This window comes from Prionailurus viverrinus, chromosome A3, assembly GCF_022837055.1.
Source record: "Prionailurus viverrinus isolate Anna chromosome A3, UM_Priviv_1.0, whole genome shotgun sequence".
In the NCBI taxonomy this organism is placed as follows: Eukaryota; Metazoa; Chordata; class Mammalia; order Carnivora; family Felidae; genus Prionailurus; species Prionailurus viverrinus.
Genome location: NC_062563.1, coordinates 91,695,423 through 91,714,166, shown reverse-complemented (window position 1 = coordinate 91,714,166; position 18,744 = coordinate 91,695,423). Strand labels below are relative to the sequence as shown.

The 18,744-nt window shown below is 45.7% G+C and overlaps 1 protein-coding gene across 1 annotated transcript in view; it reads left to right on the top strand.

The window, feature by feature from the left end:
• Nucleotides 1–11,166, top strand: part of TACR1 (tachykinin receptor 1) — a 139,742-nt gene extending 128,576 nt beyond the window's left edge. Inside the window, exons 3-5 of the mRNA XM_047854521.1 lie at nucleotides 8,353–8,503; nucleotides 9,565–9,761; nucleotides 10,857–11,166. Of these exons, the coding sequence (XP_047710477.1) occupies nucleotides 8,353–8,503; nucleotides 9,565–9,761; nucleotides 10,857–11,148 (640 nt within the window). The 3' untranslated portion in view covers nucleotides 11,149–11,166. The remainder of the gene's footprint in view (nucleotides 1–8,352; nucleotides 8,504–9,564; nucleotides 9,762–10,856) is intronic.
• The last annotated feature ends 7,578 nt before the right edge of the window (nucleotides 11,167–18,744 follow it).

Below are 18,744 nucleotides of genomic sequence, written 5' to 3'. Positions count from 1 at the left end.
ATCTAATGAAGCAGATAAAACATAAAAAGGAGCCTGGAGAAGAACACATCAAAATTCTGACTTGTGTGGTTTGGATAATGACTGCAGAAAAACATATGTTTTATTTCCTCTTGTTCACTGGCAGGAGCTGAGCCACTGCCTTCAGGAGGCAGCACCATTTGGGGGTAGGAATCTGGGCAACCCAATTTTTCTGTGAATTAAATGAATACACTTGAGCATCTGCCTTGATTGGTCAGCACATCCTGAAAGAGGCTGACCTGGGGGCATTTCTGCCCCAAGTTTATGCCTGGATGCAGTTGATGGGAGTATGATCCCAGCCCTCTCTCAAGGACAGCGAGGACATGTCCTCACATCTCTATATCCCAGGGTAGACTGGTCACAAGCAGGGGAGGGTACACGAGGGCTTTGTTATCCCATGCAAATGTCTTTCTCTGTCCCCTGACCTCTCCCTCCCTTTTGTGACTCAGCAGTTTAGGAATGGAGCCCCCACTTACTGCCCCCACTCCTCACTCCCCATCAGCTGGCTCACCTGCTCTAATCATCGCTGACCACACCACAAAAATGGAATCTGCCCATGACCTCCTATTTCCAAAACCACAGAGCAAGTTCCTGTCCTCATCCCACCTCCACCTCCCAACACTCCTCCCCCAGGTGGGTTCCACCAGTCCCTGGACTCTCCCTCCCCGCCCTGCACCTCCCACCCCTCACTCTCCTCCTTCCCTCCTGTCCTGGGCTCATCCTCATGTGGGCCTCCTCTGCCAGCCCCCTCTCTCCCTTCATCTTCTCAGGGTTTGAGGATACCCAAGGGATCCAAATCTAATCTCCACCCAGGCCTCTTGTCCTAGTTCCAGCCAGATTCAGACATTCAACTGCTTGCCCTGAAGGTCAGCATATCCAAATGTCAGCTTGCTGACCTCCCCAACAAACCTGCTCCTCCTCCCGGGTCCCCATACCTGCAACAGTCAGCCTCACTCTCCCCCATTCACACAGGCCAGAAACCCAGCTAAAGTGCCAAATGGCAGCCAAGCCCACCAGCTTTTCCTCCCAGCCACAGCACCCCCTGGGGTCTTCCTCTCCTCCCCATCCATCCGGTCTGCCATGGCTCTAGCTCAGGTCATTGCCGCTTCCAGCCTGGCTCCTTGCACAGCTTCCTAAAGGCTGGTGCCTCTAGCCTTTCCTGCCTCCATCCAAGCCCCACTGTGGCCAGAGCACAAGTATCTGATCATGTCACTCCCTGTTTAAAACCATTTTGTGATTTCCCATCAACTTCAAAATACATTATAAACTCTCCAGCATGTCATAAAATGCACTTCATGATTTGTCCTCTGTCTACCTTTCTGTCTAAGTCTCCTGATACTTCCTCACTAATGTTCCATTAGTCTGAGTCACAGCACAGCACCACATCATGCCAAGGTCCTCCCTCGGTGCCTTTGCACTTGCTGTTTTCACCACCTGTAGTGCCCACCTCCTGCACACATATCAGGGCGTGGCCAAGCACACCTCCTGCAGGAAGCTTCCCTGATTGGATTGGTTGAGAGTCTCACTTCTGCATTCCCATTATTCTCCATGCACTTAGTAACAAAATGCCTACTGTTTTCAGGGTAATTTTAAAACTTGTTTACATATGTATATATTTTTTATATTTTATATATATTTATAAAGGCCCCTGACGTCTTTCTCAGTGTCTCCACTCCACTTGAAGAGGTAACCACTGTCAGTCACTTCCTTTTTTTTTTTGTCAGTCACTTCCCATATTACATTCTTTGGCACTTCTCTGTGTCCCCCAAAGACTGAGCTCCTGGTAATGGGAACACAGGCTTGGACTCCTCACACAGGGCCACAGAATTTATGAATTAGTAGACTGCAGTTTCTTTTTGTCTCCAATAGGACTGCAAGGGCTTTGGGATTTGGTCTAATGCCTAGAAGTGAAAGTGAGCAAAAAAATATATGGATTTTTTTTTCTTTTACTAGAAGGAAACCACATTTATCTGCAAAGAAGACAATTTTTGGGAAGGAAGTAAAAAGTTAAGCAGGCATCTAGCACTGTGCTTGAGGAAGAGACAGCCTGAGGGCTGCTCAAGGAAGGGCAGGAAGGGGGTACTGCTCAGCTCATGTCTATCGAGGGGTGGCCCCACAAGTCCGAGATGCAAAGAGGGCTCAGGCGTGTTCCTGGTTATCTCAACTTGGCAGGACCATCCCAGGAGGCAGGTTCAGCTTGTTGCCTGTGACCTAGGATGTAGTGAAAGCTATCGGGCCACAGGTTCTTAGTTTAAGAAGGAACGACATCAGTCACAGCTGCCAGCAGGAGTAGGCTCAACGACGATGACTCTCAGCCCCAGCCACAAGGAGAACCCTCTGGAGAGCTTCTGACACTCTGATGCCCAGGCAGCACTGCAGGCCAGTCTTAAGTCAGAAGCTGAGACTGGAAACCACACACTGGAAGTTTTCAACATTCCCCAGGTGATTCCAGTGTACAGCCAAGATGGAGAGCACTGTGCTTCAAACTTGAACTTGCACATGAATCACCAGAAAGTCTTATTAAAGTACACATTTTCCAATTTGGCCCATCCAGGGTGGGGACTGAGAATCTTCGTCTCTAACAAGCTCCAGGTATTGCCGATGGCGCTGGCTTTATAGCTAGTGAGCAGCATGTCACAGGGGGTATTCAAGAAGTAAGGGGCTGATTACATGGTGTGGAAACTGTAGAGAAGGCTGACACAATGAATGAGGGTTAATGCATTGAATTAGATAAGCACAGCAGTGCTCATCCACCTTTCTGTGACAGCTGAAATCTCCCACCACCACCACCACCTAACAACCTGATCCACAGAAAGCCACATATAAACCCAGCAGAGTTGCTTGTTAGAGGGACAGCAGGAACCCCAGAGCTCTGCCCTCTTGTCTCCCTTCCTCCCCCACCTCAGGGCACCTAGAGCCTCCATGAAGTGCATTAGAAGACACACTGGATACTATTTAACAAACCCATCTATCTGATTTCAGATGCTGAGGACTATTTCAGAGACTGGAACTGTTGGTGCTTGAGCAACGAGTGACTCCAGATAGTGAGATGTTAGTAAACCTGGATTAGTGAGCATTACGGCATTAAGGACAGGCGAATCTGCAGGATTTGGGGTGACACAGTCTGTATATAGCAATTTTATCTTGTAATATGTGCCGCTTCTAGAGGGGTGACCTGGAGGGAACAAAGGTAGGAGGTTGTTGCATGCACTTGCCTTCCAAGGGTACCGGTAAGTCCACTGGCAAAATTTAATGATCGGAATCCACCGACATATCTCATCAAGTGGGAACCAAGCCACCCCTGCTGTCACAGCCTCTTGCTGTCACTCCTGGTCCTTTCTCTCACTCACTTCAGATGCACCCCTGACCCCTTCTTCTCTTCTCTCAAGGCGGATACTAACTCTGAGAGCTGATTAAACCCTGCCTGGCAGGAACCTAGGAATATCAGATTGGAGAATAAAAAAAAAAAAAAAAAAAAAAAAAAAATGGAGCCTCACCTAATAAGATTACACGAAATTCCATTGGCCGGCTCTTTAAAACCATGATTATGGAAAAAAAATTACAAAACAGAATTATCTCCAGTTAACTACAAGAATATGGTAAAATTTCTTCAAGAAGGTGTCAAAATGGAAGAAATGTATTTATTTTCATTTTTTCTAATGATGGAATTTCATTCATTTGACCTTAGAATTTTTTTGAACTTTTTTACTGTAGAGTCATTTAGAATTTTTAGTAACTTGGACATTTTTTGGATTGAGTATTTGCAATTCTTTTTTTATTTTTTATTTTTTATTTTTTGTTTATTTTTGAAAGAGAGAGCGAGAAAGAGCGCGTGCACTTGCACGCACAAGTTGGGGGAGGGGCAGAGAGAGGAGAGGGGACAGAGGATCCAAAGCAGGCTCTGCACTGACAACAGACAGCCAGATGCAGGGCTGAAACTCATAAACCGTGAGATCATGACCTGAGCCAAAGTCAGCCGCTTAACTGAACTACTCAGGCATCCTAAGTACTTGCAATTTCTAGGCAAAAGGGGCTTATCTGAGCAAGATTTAGGAGGATACATTTTACCTTTGATCCCATCCAAGAATCAAACCTACAGGTTTGTTTGTTTTTTTATGATTTGGGAGGGAGGGAAGGAGGGAGATTGTTGAGGGGCTCCCAAAGGGAGCAGAAAACTACTCATCTGGAGATGTAAGACCCCAGCTTCACTAGAATTTTCTCATGGATTTTTTAAATTAAGTTTATTGTGATAAAATACATATAACATAAAATTTACCATTTTACATTCACCATATTGTTGCAACCATCACCACAATCCATTTCCAGAACTTTTCCATTAGCCCACATTCTGTACCTATTATTCCATCCCCTCTCCCCAGCCCTTGGTAACCTCTATTCTACTTTCTGTTTCTATGAATTTGGCTATTCTAGATATTTAATTTAAGTGGAATCATCCAGTATTTGTCCTCTTGTATCTGGCTTATCCACTTAACATGTTTGCAAGGTTTATCCATGTTGTGGTATGTATTAGAACGTCATTCCTTTTCATGGCTGAGTAATATTCCATTGTAAATATATACCACATTTGGTTTATCCACTCAACTTTTGAGGGATATTTGGGTTGCTTCCACCTTTTGGCTATTGGAAATAGTGCTGCTATGAACATTGGTGTGTAAGTATCTATTTGAGCCCCTGCTTTCAAATCTTCTGGATATATATCTAGAAGTGGAATTGCTGGGTCATATTCCTGTGTTATTTTCAATTATCCCTGTTCTACAATGGACAAGTTAATGCTCTCCCTGACTATAGTACTTTTTAACTGAAATTAAGTTCATACTTTTTGTTGTTTACAAATAAGAAAATTACTTTTCCTTCTTTTAAGAAAATAGAAGCTGATAATTTATGTTTATTGATTCAGCTTAGCATTTTCCTAATGGTCTGATCTGTGATTTTTCCAAAGCGTACTTTGTTTTAAAGTGTATGTTTTATATTCTATTCAAGTATGGTGAGGCCAACAGATAAGGACATGATTGCCATTGAAAAGATAGTTTATTACTCATAGTTCCCAGGACAAAGGGGCAAGTGCGCCACATAGGGCCACGGGCAGAGAGAGAGCGCAGGAGACTTCAGGAAGGCTTTTATTGTGTGTTCCAGAGAAGGAATGGGTGAGGCAGGATAAACAGGCTTAGAATTGGCTAGTTTGAATCATTTCCATGAGCTCTGTGCCCCTGACTGTCTGAAGTGGCCCTGGGGTGACCATGGCAGCTGGATAGCATCCCACAGTGTAAGAGCCCCTGAGAAAACAAGTGGGTGGGGAGTATAGGCCCTGGGTTGGTTCGTTTGCATAGGAAAGGCACACTAGCAGGAGTTATCTCTAGGAATTAACTAACCCAAGGAGGCACAGTCCTTTCCAGGTCAACAAGGCCTAGACCTCAAAGCATCAGATACAGAAACTAAAAAATATGGTTAACACACATCTTAGTGAAGTCATAAAATCTCAAACAATGGGGTTCCAACAGGCTTGCAGACTTGGACCTGAAACAGTGCTTCTCAGTGCTAACCATATGCAAGAATAACTTGGGAAATTTTTCTCAGCTGTGGTTTCCTGCTTCTACAATCAAGGCCAATTTAATGTGTCTCTGAGCACTGATCATTTTAAAAGCTCCCCTGGTGATTCTCATGTGATTCCGGGCTCAAGAACCATTGGTTTAGGACAGTGTTTCTCAAAGTCTGAACCTGGACCAGCAGCAGCATGAACTGGGAATTTGTTATGAAAGCAGATTCTCAAGCCCACCCCAGACTTGTTAAGTGGGAAAGTCTAGGTGGGGTCCAGCCCTTTGTGTTTGTACAAGCTCCCCCAGGTGATTCTGAAGCTGGCTCAAGTTTGGAATCCACTGGTCCAGGGTTAGGAGCACCGGTGACTGGACTGCAGTGTCCTTCCATCGTGTCCCTAACTCCCATATAGATGCTCAGCACTCTGGGGCACTGGCCCCACAAAGCTCAACTAATGTGTTTTGATCATCAACCAAGTATCAGTTTGCATAAGTCAGGACTATTCTTCCAGGTAGGAGAAGCAGGTGTATCCTGAAGGTTCCCAGGGTCTCCCTGTCCCCTTATATCCAAGTGATAAGTACAGCAATCGGGGGAGAGGTTGAGATCAGGTAGGAAACTCAGTATGCACTCACTGCCATGGTGACTGGAGAACCCAGAGGCTCCCAGAGGAGGTGACAATCAAGGGGGACCTTAACAGCCTGTTGAGACTGTTGGAGCAGCCTGTCTGCACAAAACGGATGCACTCAGCACCCTGCTTTGCTGAAGCTGTTGTGCATTATTTAAGAGCTCTTCGAGTGTCTTCAAGTTGCAAATTTTAATATTCACAGGAAGCTGAATAAGTAAAACTGTGGAGCTTTGCAAAGAAGTAATTGAAAACATAGTACCGATAAAGAGAAATTAAATGAATAAGTAGGTTTTCTTTATTGGAAAAAAAAATCATTTCAGAGAATAAGTATAAACAGAGTCATCACTGGATGACTTTTCTCCAGTGACAAAAAGCCAGTTCTGGGGTCACAGTCTTGCCTTCTTATCCCACCCTCCTCTTTTTACCTGCTGTGAATTTGGGAAAGTCAGGTTCCTCATCTACAGAATGGGATTATGATAGTACACGCCTAATCATTTTTTTTTGAGGATTAAATAAGAATAATGGTAAAGTGAGTGGCATTGTGCTCTTCACTAAATAAAATCTAACTATCGTTTCTGCTATTAATACTATCATTAATATTATTATCAACATAGTGATCTAGAGTGAACTCCCTAAAATATTAGCTGTTCCCACTATTATTACTACTATTACTACTAATGGATCTTCTCCATTAAACTCACATCAGGAGAAAAGGGCTATAACTAACCAGATATACAAAGTACTCACTGAGAAAAATATCCTTTCTCAAAATTCAAAAAATTATTTGAGCATCCTACTTAGAAGGACACTTGCCTTAAACAAAATAGAATAAGTTATGTTGTTGCAACAAACATCAAAATCTCAGTAATTTATCAACAATAGCCAAATTATGGAAAGAGCCCAAATGTCCATTGACTAATGAATGGATAAAGAAGATATGGTATGTATATACTACTCAGCCATCAAAAAGAATGAAATCTTGCCATTTGCAATGATGTTAATGGAACTACAGTATATTATAGTGTATTATAGCTAAGTTAAATAAGTCAGTCAAAGAAAGAAAAATATCATATGATTTCACTCACATGTGGAGCTTAAGAAACAAAACAGGTGAACATGGGAGAAGGGAAGCAGAAATTAGATAAAAACAGAGAGGGAGGCAAACCATGAGACTCTTAATTACAGGGAACAAACTGAGAGTTGCTGGAGAGGAGGTTGGGGATGGGCTAAATCGGTGATGGGTACTAAGAAGGGGCCTTGTTGTGATGAGCACTGGGTGTTGTATGTAAGTGATGAATCACTAAATCCTACTCCTGAAACCAATGCTACACTATGTATTAACTAACTTGAATTTAGATAAAATCTTGGAGAAAAAATTCTCAGTGGTTTAATACTGCAAAAGCTTATTTCCTGCCCATGTCAATTTGTCCCAGTCAAACTCAAGTCAATTGGTATCTATTTTGCAAGCTGTAACCCAGAGACCCAGGAAGCTTCCATTTGCAGATATATTTTTAAGGGCCAGGCTTAGAATTGGCTTATACTTTGTGGCTTTCACACACTGATCCTAGTTCTAGGATAAATTTTGTTTCTCTCCTCCAAGCTAATTATTCTTATACCTGTGAATCCACTTGTCCTACAGAAAGAAAGAGAGCTCACCAGCCACCTAGTGGTTCTCACCTGAATGTACAAGTTTGTCTACACTCCTGCACAAAAGCCCAGCCTAAATGTAATCTGACTGGAATTAACCGAGTGGTACAAACACCTCCTGCATTCTAGAGAATACACTTTTATTAATGCAGCCTAAGGTTGCATTTTTTTTTTGGAGGGGGAATGTGAGCAATATTGAACTTACCCTCCACTGAAATTGTCATAAGTATACAACAGATTCAGTTCCCTTTCATCAATGTTTTTTCTTCTCTTCAATCTCAACAGGAATCTCTATTATGGAAAAAGTCCACAAGAAAAACCTAAGTTGAAGAGATTTGCTTTCTCTAGTTTATCCATTCATATATCAGCCAACCACCCAATGCAGGTGGCCAGACTCCATGCTGTGCCTTATCATCCAAGCTCATTAATGGCAAATGCTGAGAAAGGTGGTTGGCAAGCCTTGACCATCCCTGTCCTTAGACTGAACCCTCCCATCCTTCCTGTTGCAGGTACCACATCTGCGTAACTGTGCTGATCTACTTCCTCCCCTTGTTGGTGATTGGCTATGCGTACACTGTTGTGGGAATCACACTGTGGGCCAGCGAGATCCCTGGGGACTCCTCTGACCGTTACCATGAGCAGGTCTCTGCCAAGCGCAAGGTAAGCAAAGAGCAAGCAGCACCTAACCCGCCCTGGCTCAGGCTGGCAAGCATATGAGCCTCAGAGCCTCAGGAGGCCCAGAGGCAGCAGGCACAAAATGTCCCTGGGTCTGTGGAACAGTGGAAGGAGGAGAGGAGATGTGGGACAGAGGAGGGAAGAGATCTTTCTTGGTTGTATTTGTAACCTAGGCCTGCCTGTATAGGCAAGAGCCACTTCTTTCTTGCCTTAAGAGTAATTGCAACCTGTCAAGCCATTAACACACACACACACACACACACACACACACACACACACACACTTAACTACAAATGCATTGAAGAGTTAAGTCCTCTTTTATTATTAAAGTTTGACAAAATAATACATTCACTTGGTTCAAACATCAAAAAGTATTAAAAGGAACAAAACTAGTGATGGAGAACAGAAACAGTGGGTCACATTACTCACTATTTATAAAAAACCTTTTAAATCCCTTTTAACCATCTGGTGCTCCCTAGCTGCAGCTGTCCAGATGCCTCCCTTCCTCTTCTTTCCCCTGATACTACCCTGGCCCCTCCTCTCCACCTTCCCCCACCCCCCAGCCCTCACTGCTTCCTCCTCCTTACTGAGTCTCTCCCCACTGAATACCCATTCCCCTGGGTCATTATCTGCTCTCCCTTGGCTTCTGCAGCCACTGCCCAGAGGGGTCATATCACACAGAGGTTCTCAAACATGACTGTGTTTCAGAGTCATATGAAGGGCTTGTCAAACCAGAATTCTGGGTCTCACCCCCAGGGTTTCTGATTCTGTAATATGGGATGGGGTCTAAGAATCCTCATTTCTGACAAATCCCAAATGATGGTTACAAAGCTGGTCCCGGAGCCACACTCTGAGAACTACTGATATAATCAAAGTCCTTTGATACCACATATAAATGGTCCTGTCTCCTCCTCGAAAGGGGTTATTATAGACACTTCCCACCACACACTGCACTGTGTGCGGTGAGGGGCATGGGAGGAGGGAGAAAGTAGCCGTGAGAAAAGTTGGCTGTGGTGGTGACCTCACCTGCCCCACCCTCTTGCCAGGTGGTCAAGATGATGATCGTCGTGGTGTGCACCTTTGCCATCTGCTGGCTGCCATTCCACATCTTCTTCCTCTTGCCCTACATCAACCCTGATCTCTACCTTGAGAAGTTTATTCAGCAGGTCTACCTGGCCATCATGTGGCTGGCCATGAGCTCCACCATGTACAATCCTATCATCTACTGCTGCCTCAATGACAGGTGAGGACCTCATCCCCCACTCTCTCTCCAGGGACAAGATCATTTGTCTCTATAGCAGCCAAACAGCCAACCTAAATGAGCAAAATCTTTGTGAGACAAGAGGGGGTGGGAGGGACTGCAGCAAAAAGACCACACTACTCCATCCCTACTAATTATTGCCATGCAGCTTTATGAGCCCAAAGTGGACTTTGTTTTTCTTCTCCAAGAAGAACCAGACATCCATACTTATGTGTGAATCTTCTGACTTTTGGACACTGGCAACTAAGTTAGTGGGGGTGGGGGTGCACATTAAAAAAAAAAACCACCTCTGTGATTGATGCATATAAACAGGCCTGAAAGCTGGATCTAGTTCATGGCCTGTGATTTTGTTCCCTCTGCCCTGTGGATCCATGCACAGGGGGCTGTGCATGCAGTGGGGTGTGGTGGGGGGGGGGGGGAGACAGGGAGAGTAACACACAAAGAGAGATTGATGGCCGTAGAATACCATTCTCCATAGGGCATCTTTTCCCTTCACTGGCCTCTCACTTTCCTCTTTCCATCTCATCTCATCATACAATTTGGGCAGCTTTACCCAGTTTCTTCTAGCAGTTCCAGCAGGACAGGGTAAGCAAAGGAGAATCAGTGTCTGGAAGGCCCTTACTTAGTCACACTGATCAGGAGAGCTGTTCTGGCAGAAGAAGCCAACCTTAGACAAGCAAGAGAAGGGAGAGCCCATCAGGAATGGTGGTCATCGGGGTGCCTGGGTGGCTCAGTCAGTGGTCATTGGGGTGCCTGGGTGGCTGAGTCAGTTAAGTGTCGGACTCTTGATTTCGGCTCAGGTCATGATCTCACAGTTTATGAGTTCAAGCCCCACATCAGGCTCTGCACCAACAGTGTGGAGCCTGCTTGGGATTCTTTCTTTCCCTCTCTCTCTGTCCCTCCCCTGCTCTCTCTCTCTCAAAATAAATAAGCTTTAAATAATAATAATAATAACAATAACAACAGAGAGTCATACTTAGGCTTGCCTATGTGTTAAAGAGCTGACATAGTGGTGACAATGCCCTCTGGAAGCAGACTGTCCCAAAGGGTCACCTCTCCCATCTTCTGTCTCTCCAGGTTCCGCCTGGGCTTCAAGCATGCCTTCCGGTGCTGCCCCTTTATCAGTGCCGGCGACTACGAGGGGCTCGAAATGAAATCCACCCGGTACCTCCAAACCCAGGGCAGCGTGTATAAAGTCAGCCGCCTGGAGACCACCATCTCCACGGTGGTGGGGGCCCACGAGGAGGAGCTGGAGGATGGTCCCAAGACCACACCCTCGTCCCTGGATCTGACCTCCAATGGCTCCTCTCGCAGCAACTCCAAGACCATGACAGAGAGCTTCAGCTTCTACTCCAACATGCTCTCCTAGACCGCAGGTCTTCAGCAGGGGCAGCCACCACCATTTTTGTCTTGCTTCACTTCATGCATGGATAATGCCTTGATCTAGAAACCATCAGAAATTCCCTAACACTGGGGTTTGTGAAAAAGTTCAGAATTTTTTAGGGAAAACATCCAATCCTGAGTGTAAAAAAAAATCCGGATTCTTCTATGACTTTGATATCCCCCATGCTGTGTGACCCAAGGCAAGTTGCTGAACTTCTCTGAGCTTGTAAAATGGCAAGGTTGGACTTGATTTCCCCTAAATCTCTTCCATGATTCTAAAATTAACTTTGGTTATATGTGGGGGCTCATTTAGGGATGAATCCTGCAGCACCTGGATTTGCCTGGAGCCTCCATGAACTTCAGTGAAGTTGTCCATAGTCGTGCTCACATTATTCTCCTTTAGCTGGTGGAGCACATCACATCAACCTTCACTCATCAGGGTAAACAAAAGAAGGAACCACATAAAATCCAAAGGAAAGGTTTAACTCTGTCTTCTAAGCATCCATGAAAAGGAAGCATGGATGCCTTCCTTTAGAGACCTCAATATTTTAGTGCATCGACACCTCTTGAGATTGAGAGCCTCAGGTCCATGTGGATTATATCCCCAGGGACTGTCCTGAACAACCAGTACGGCAAAATAGGTCCAGTGATGCCAGCTAATGTCTGCTACAGACCAAGAGTCAGGAGGCCTGTGCCATACTTAATCTATCTGAGCCTCTCTTTCCTTATTTGTAAAATATGGGGCTGAGCTAGATAACCTAAGTACTCCTTTTAACATTCAGTGGTTCAAGGATTGTATGAGTTTTTTGTTAGTTTTATCAATTGGTAATCTCAAAAAGAATAAGAACAGCAAGTCTAGTGACTTAGTACCCTGTTTCTGGAGAGTAGCAACTGCTACAACGTGTCAATATCCATATCAAACATGCTCGGATTTATCCTAAAACCACGAGTATTTTCCTTCTTCTGGAACGTTTTGGTCTTTGACAGAGCAGAGGACTTCATGTCAAAGTTTGCATCTCTCCATCAAGTGTTAGCAGGCCAAGTTCCACAGGTGGAGATGCCATCAAGGAAGATAAACATGTGGGCTCCCTGCTCTGGCCTTTTGGGGTATCTTAGGGCAGGGGCACTAATGCAGTCTTAGCTTTATTCTATTATTCTAGCTTTATTCTCAGATGTCCAGTGAGCAAGGAGGCTGGACCCTGCAGCTCCACTTGTGGGAAGAGGCCACCTTATATCTTCCCTTCAGATTCTCTGAATCTCCCTTCCTGCCCCCACGGCATAACTGGCCTCCTGTCTGAAAGGGGTGGGAAGACCCACCAACCCCACAGGACAGTCAGTCTACCAAGAGCCATGAATTTAATCTTTCATGTCTCAGAAAAGCTTTGAGGTTTCCAGCAGGTGAGCACACAATTTCTTGATGTCTCCCAGATTTGTGCTTTGTCCAGATGTGGCTGAAAGCAGAAGTCTCATGTAACATCCATGAATGTCTTCCTTGTGGTTTGAAGAATGGATGCACATGTGCTACATTTGTGGTGTTGACAGAGACCAGTGCTGCCCACAGGCTCTCTAGCCTTTACTAGCCATGAGGGCTATAACCCTACCAGGGCATTAGCAGCCCTGAGAAAGTTGTATAGCAACAGTATACGCCAAAATAACCCAATAGCCACATTATGCAGAGCAGCATGGGAAGGATTAAATAAATTAAATAAAGTTATTTCAGTGTAGACATATGGATGAAAGACATAATTTAGGGGCAAAAAAAAAAATCAATGCCCAAAGCATTAATCATACTTCCAATAAAAACTGTACCATGTTATTCATTCCAAAGGGGTATGTAAGGAACCAGAATGATTATAAAAAATACCCAAGAAGAAAAGTGTCTAGGACTTGGGAACATCCTCTCTGTTGAAGAGGTTAGAGTTGAATTCAACAATTTGTTGAGTACCTGCTCTGTGCTTAGCCCTGAGATGGGGACACAAAGCTCCTCCACTCTTGAGGAACCTACCAGACTGGTTTGTGGCTAGCTCACCTGTCCTAATGGGTCGAGACTACCCATCAGGCATGGAGGCAGCTGAGAAGCACATTCTCCCCAGGATTTTAAAGACCTACCCTCAACAGGGGTTATCAAGCCAAAACCTAGCACCTTCAGAGAGACTTTTGCAATGAGTTCTCTGAGATCATTGCAAAGGGAGCCACCAAGGGAACTGAAGGGATGTGGTTGGACAGCATCAACACCACACATAAGAAGAGAGAATATTGGATGGTCCTGGCTAGTTCAACTATGGCAGAACATCCTACTGAGAGAGCCCAGCAAGCCTTCCTCTAACCCATTCTCCACTGAACTTATTAAAATGTTGTCAGCTCCCATGTGTGAGAAACACCATGATTTGCATTGTGCATGGGTCTCATTTTTATAGAAATGTGTCACCCTGTGTTTATCTCCCAAGTGTTTTTCCTTGGTGTAGTGTTCAGTAGTAAAAGAATATAAGATATCATGGGGCCATCTTTATTATGTTACTTCCAAAAAGTGGGATCCAGTTGCTGTCAATGTGTTGTTTGTACTGTGCCAATCCTCCTCCTCTTCATTTCGTCACAGAAAGGAGCTGAGACATATATCACGAACTCAGTCAAATCATAGTATTTGAGGGGTGGGTGGGAGACCTTTCTGGGAGGAACTGAAGGGCAGGAATCTTTGTCCTCCCCACCCCCACCAGAATTTGAAGACACACTGGAATGTCCTTTCTCTTGGAAGGACTAAGAGGTCTCCTGGGAAAAGGGGACTCAGGAGCTGACCTCATTGACCTGGTTTTCAAGAAGAGTCTATAAGTGGACAGGGGTCGTTCCTGAGGTTTCTGTTATCCAGCCTGGGATCCTGGAAAGAATCTCCATACAGAAATAAAGTGTGTGTTTGACCATCTCACGCCTCTGTCTCATCCCTGGGGAACCTCAGCACCCTACAGGATGCTGAATGGGATGGTATGATGAACCCTACTAACTTGCATAGCCACAAGGATGGAAACTAACACCTAAATAGACTTTTAACTCTGTGACAAAATGGGTTGGCAAACTGGTGGCTGTTTTCAGGTAGGGATCTGGGAAGGTAAGGTGGGATTATGTGAAGTGCCCAACAATGTCACCTGTGAACAGAGCTGTGTCCATGCAGGCCCTTTCAGAACAGATACCAAAACAGTTAGAAGTACAAGAGATTTATTGGCGGGACGCCTGGGAAAGAGATGAGAGGAAGCAGAAGCAGGCAGGGGAAGCCTGAAGCACAGCACAGATGTGACACCTGTGATGAAAGGGGGTGAGAAGGATGGGCAGGCAGAGCCTCAGACCATGATGAAGCTGTGAAAAGTCTCAGATGGCCCAACCACATCAAAGTTTTCCCATAGAGGGGAGCCTGGGTGGCTCAGTTGGTTGAGCATTGGATTCTTGGTTTCAGCTCAGGTCATGATCTCATGATTCGTGGGATCAAGCCCCATGTCAGGCTCTGTGCTGACAGTGCAGAGTCTGCTTGACATTCTCTCTCTCCTTCACTCTCTGCACTCCCCTGCTCATGTTTGCTTCCCCCAACCTCTCAAAATAAATAAACATTAAAAAAAAAGTTGCCAATGGCATAAATGGCCAGGTCTGGCACCCCTGCCACACGTTGTCACTGGGAACTCTCTTGGGAGAGAGTGGGCTGCATCTGAGGCACTGCAGCTGGAGGCTACCAGATGATTCTCCCCAACCCCAGTTCTCTCTTGAAGGGACATGAGAGCTGGGACCCCCATGACTGCCACCAGAGCTTTGGTCCAGCCCCCTGTCTTTAAAAACACATGTCAGGAAATAATTGGCAGAATTCGAAACCTTAATGGTAATGTCTGCGAACCCTGGCAACCTGCCTCCTAGTTCCTGGGGCCACCTTGTGGCCTCCTCCCTCAAAAGGGAGGCACCTCCCTCAAAAGAGCGGGGAGAGCTGTCAGTGGACTTGCAATGACACAAAGGTTGTAAAGGTATTGAAAGAGCGACTTTTGAGGAGAATATGGACAGTTACCCAACTGTCTAATTGCATATGCATATGCGGTATCAGATGCAAATAATAAGAATGTTTCCATTTAAACCAAAGCACCTTAAACTGATATTCTTGTAGAAGCTTCCAGGGATACACAAACCACCTCAAGATTTCTACAAGTCATACATAACACATCGCCAGTCCTTGTTTGTGTGCATGTGTGTAATAAGAGGTGCAAAACCTGAATCTTGTCAAGAGGAATCAGTCGCCCTCCATTCTACAGAGAAGGAGAAAAATGATAGTGTTTATAGGACAGGGATGAGCAGCCTTGAGACCTTCAGAGCACAGTGACAGGTATAGGCTGCACTGGAGAATCAGAGCAACTCCTGGAAACTGGAAACCGCTTTGGAACAAAATCATAATTCACCCCAGATGCCCAGATGAGTTAAAGCTGTTAGAACATCATTAAAGATGTCCGTGGCAGTAAAAACACCAAATTCATGATTAAGGGGTGTGCTGACACTTCTCCCTGGGAAGACGAGTATTTGTTAGGTGAGGAAGGACTAACCTGAGTTATGGGCAAACAGATCACACCAGCTATGGAGTACAGATTTTCCCATGGAAAGGCAAAGACGTTTCATCTAGTCCTGTGTGGGCATATGTGGCCCACATACACACCGCAGACGCTTAGCTTTTGGAGCCACAGATGCCTATAGTGATACACCCCCAGGGGCTGCCAGAGTGCAAGTGTATGTGAGATGCAAGTGCATCTGAGATCTCCTTAGCTCTGGAACCTTAGGGGGGATTTCAGTCAAGACCCCAGGCAGAGGTGGGCCAGGTGGGGACACTCCAGGCATGTTCCCCTCATTCATCTTAAAAGGTGAGGGGAGCATCTGGCTATAGAAACTGCTTTCCTGACCCCCCCCCCCCCATAGTGTGCTGAGACACCCTCCTTTACATGTATCCAGTTCAGGAAAACAGGGAGGAAGGAGAATGAGGCCCTGGAAGGGCATATCTCACAAGCACTGCGTTCAACATAAAGCAGTAGTGACTTTTGATCCTGGCCTCCCTCTCAAGCAGCAAAGCTAGGAAGGAGAACACACTGCTGATTAGAAGCAAGTGCCTAACAGGTATCAGCACTGACATGAGCTTGATGGGCGGCTGCCCCTGCCCTGTCACTCTCCCATGGCATGTTAGCAGCATATGTCACACCAGCTCCAGAGATTTTCATGCAGATTCAGACCCAGGTCCTCTGAACTGCATGCACCTGTGTCCTTTCCCTTTTTCTGCCTCTGTTTATTTCCAGTTTCCTTTTGTTCTCCATGCTTTACTCCAACATTGTTCCCATCCCTGGAAGCCCTCACCTGACACTCTCCCTGCTGAAATTTTGAGGTTTGTTTTTTTAATTTTTTTTAATGTTTATTTATTTTTGAGAGAGGGAGAGAGAGAGAGAGAGAGAGCGAGCACGAGCAGGGGAGAGGCAGAGAGAGAGGAAGACACAGAATCCGAAGCAGGTTCCAGGCTCCCAGCTGTCAGGACAGAGCCCGAAGTGGGGCTCGAATTCACAAACCACGATGAAATCTCTAGGTTTTTTTTTTTTAATTTTTTCTTTCAACGTTTATTTATTTTGGGGACAGAGAGAGACAGAGCATGAACAGGGGAGAGTCAGAGAGAGAGGGAGACACAGAATCGGAAACAGGCTCCAGGCTCTGAGCCATCAGCCCAGAGCCTGACGCGGGGCTCGAACTCACGGACCGTGAGATCGTGACCTGGCTGAAGTCGGACGCTTAACCGACTGCGCCACCCAGGCGCCCCGAAATCTCTAGGTTTTATGCCACTACTTGGGACGCCTTCCTGTGTGCTCATCAATAAAGAGGATTTGGTGTGATAGTGATAACGACCATCCCTAACAACTTCCCTTTCCCATCTCCCCACATCCCCCCTTGCCCAGTCCATGTACCCACCCACCCACACTTTCCCTTTATCCCCTAACCCCACCTCCCCCTCACCCACTTTCCTTAATTGAGATGCTCTCAGAACAGAACTCCTGAATTAGTCCCTATACTTAAAAGAAGCAGCTGACATAACAGATCCAGCCTCCAGGCTGGGAGGGAAGAACGGCAATCTCCAGAGGGCTGCCAGATTCCTGTGCCATCAACTCTTAACCATGCCAGTGTAAGGATTTGGAGAACATCAGTGCATGAAGAGACCACCAAACAGAGTGGAGGAAGAAGGGCAAGGCAGTGCATGCTCACTGCCCACAAAGTTCTTTCTGGACTTGGTTTGTCCTCGCTGATCCATGCTCATTGTCCTCTTGTTCCTTAACCACCACCTGGAGGGGTACTTGTTTTGGCAGAAGGGTCCTAGGCGCAATAACTATTTCTTAAAGATGGCAGCCACCTGATTGGTCCAGATGGTCAAAGAGAGATGCTGTGAAGGATGATTATGATCATCGTTCTGTTTTGGCCTTAGAAATTTGCGGACAATACAAACACTTTCTCAAAAAGGGAAGAAGACATTTTCAGTTTATTTTATACCTATCAAGATTTGGCAGCTGATAATTCAACCTCATCCACTAAACATTTGCCTGGCACCCATGATATAGCAGGTGCCCTGCTGGGGGGATTTGGGAATATAAATTTCTGTAGCACTTGGTCTCTGCCCTCGAGTCCAGAGGAATAGACAGATGTTCACTATAGCCCAGTGGGAGGAATGTGAAAGCAGAGACGGTAGAAAGCACACTTGATGCCATACCTCACTAAATGTCACTAAAAGATCACAAAGTCCTAAGCCTAGGATATTCCTCCGTGGCAAAGCAGACACAATCACTCACAGGAAATGTTTGCCCATTGCAATGACTCACTTTCAAACCTCCCCAAGTTTTTAAGGTCATGAAGTTCCACTCCCTTATCAGCCACATCTTCCTTTCTACTGTTAATTTCAAATCCAACTAAATCAAACGCCAGTCCCTCAGCAATCCCAGTGGAATGTGACTACCACCACCTCTAGCCCCACCTCTAGCCCCACCTCTAGCCCCACCTCTGGTCAGGTTCCTCATGGGTGCCATAGGACTGTCTCTGCTGCCCTCTAACGGACCCTATTAAAAATGCAGAGGTAGGGGCGCCTGGGTGGTGCAGTCGGTTAAGCGCCCGACTTCAGCCAGGTCACGATCTCGCGGTCCGTGAGTTCGAGCCCCGCGTCAGGCTCTGGGCTGATGGCTCAGAGCCTGGAGCCTGTTTCCGATTCTGTGTCTCCCTCTCTCTCTGCCCCTCCCCCGTTCATGCTCTGTCTCTCTCTGTCCCAAAAATAAATAAACGTTGAAAAAAAATTTAAAAAAAAAATGCAGAGGTAGGGGCACCTGGGTGGCTCAGTCGGTTAAGTGTCTGACTTCAGCTCAGGTCATGATCTCGCGGTCCATGAGTTCAAGCCCCGCATTGGGCTCTGTGCTGACAGCTCAGAGTCCGGAGCCTGTTTCGGATTCTGTGTCTCCCTCTCTTTCTGACCCTCCCCTGTTCATGCTCTGTCTCTCTCTGTCTCAAAAATAAATAATTGTTAAAAAAAATTCACAGGTTAAGGATTCAAATGAAT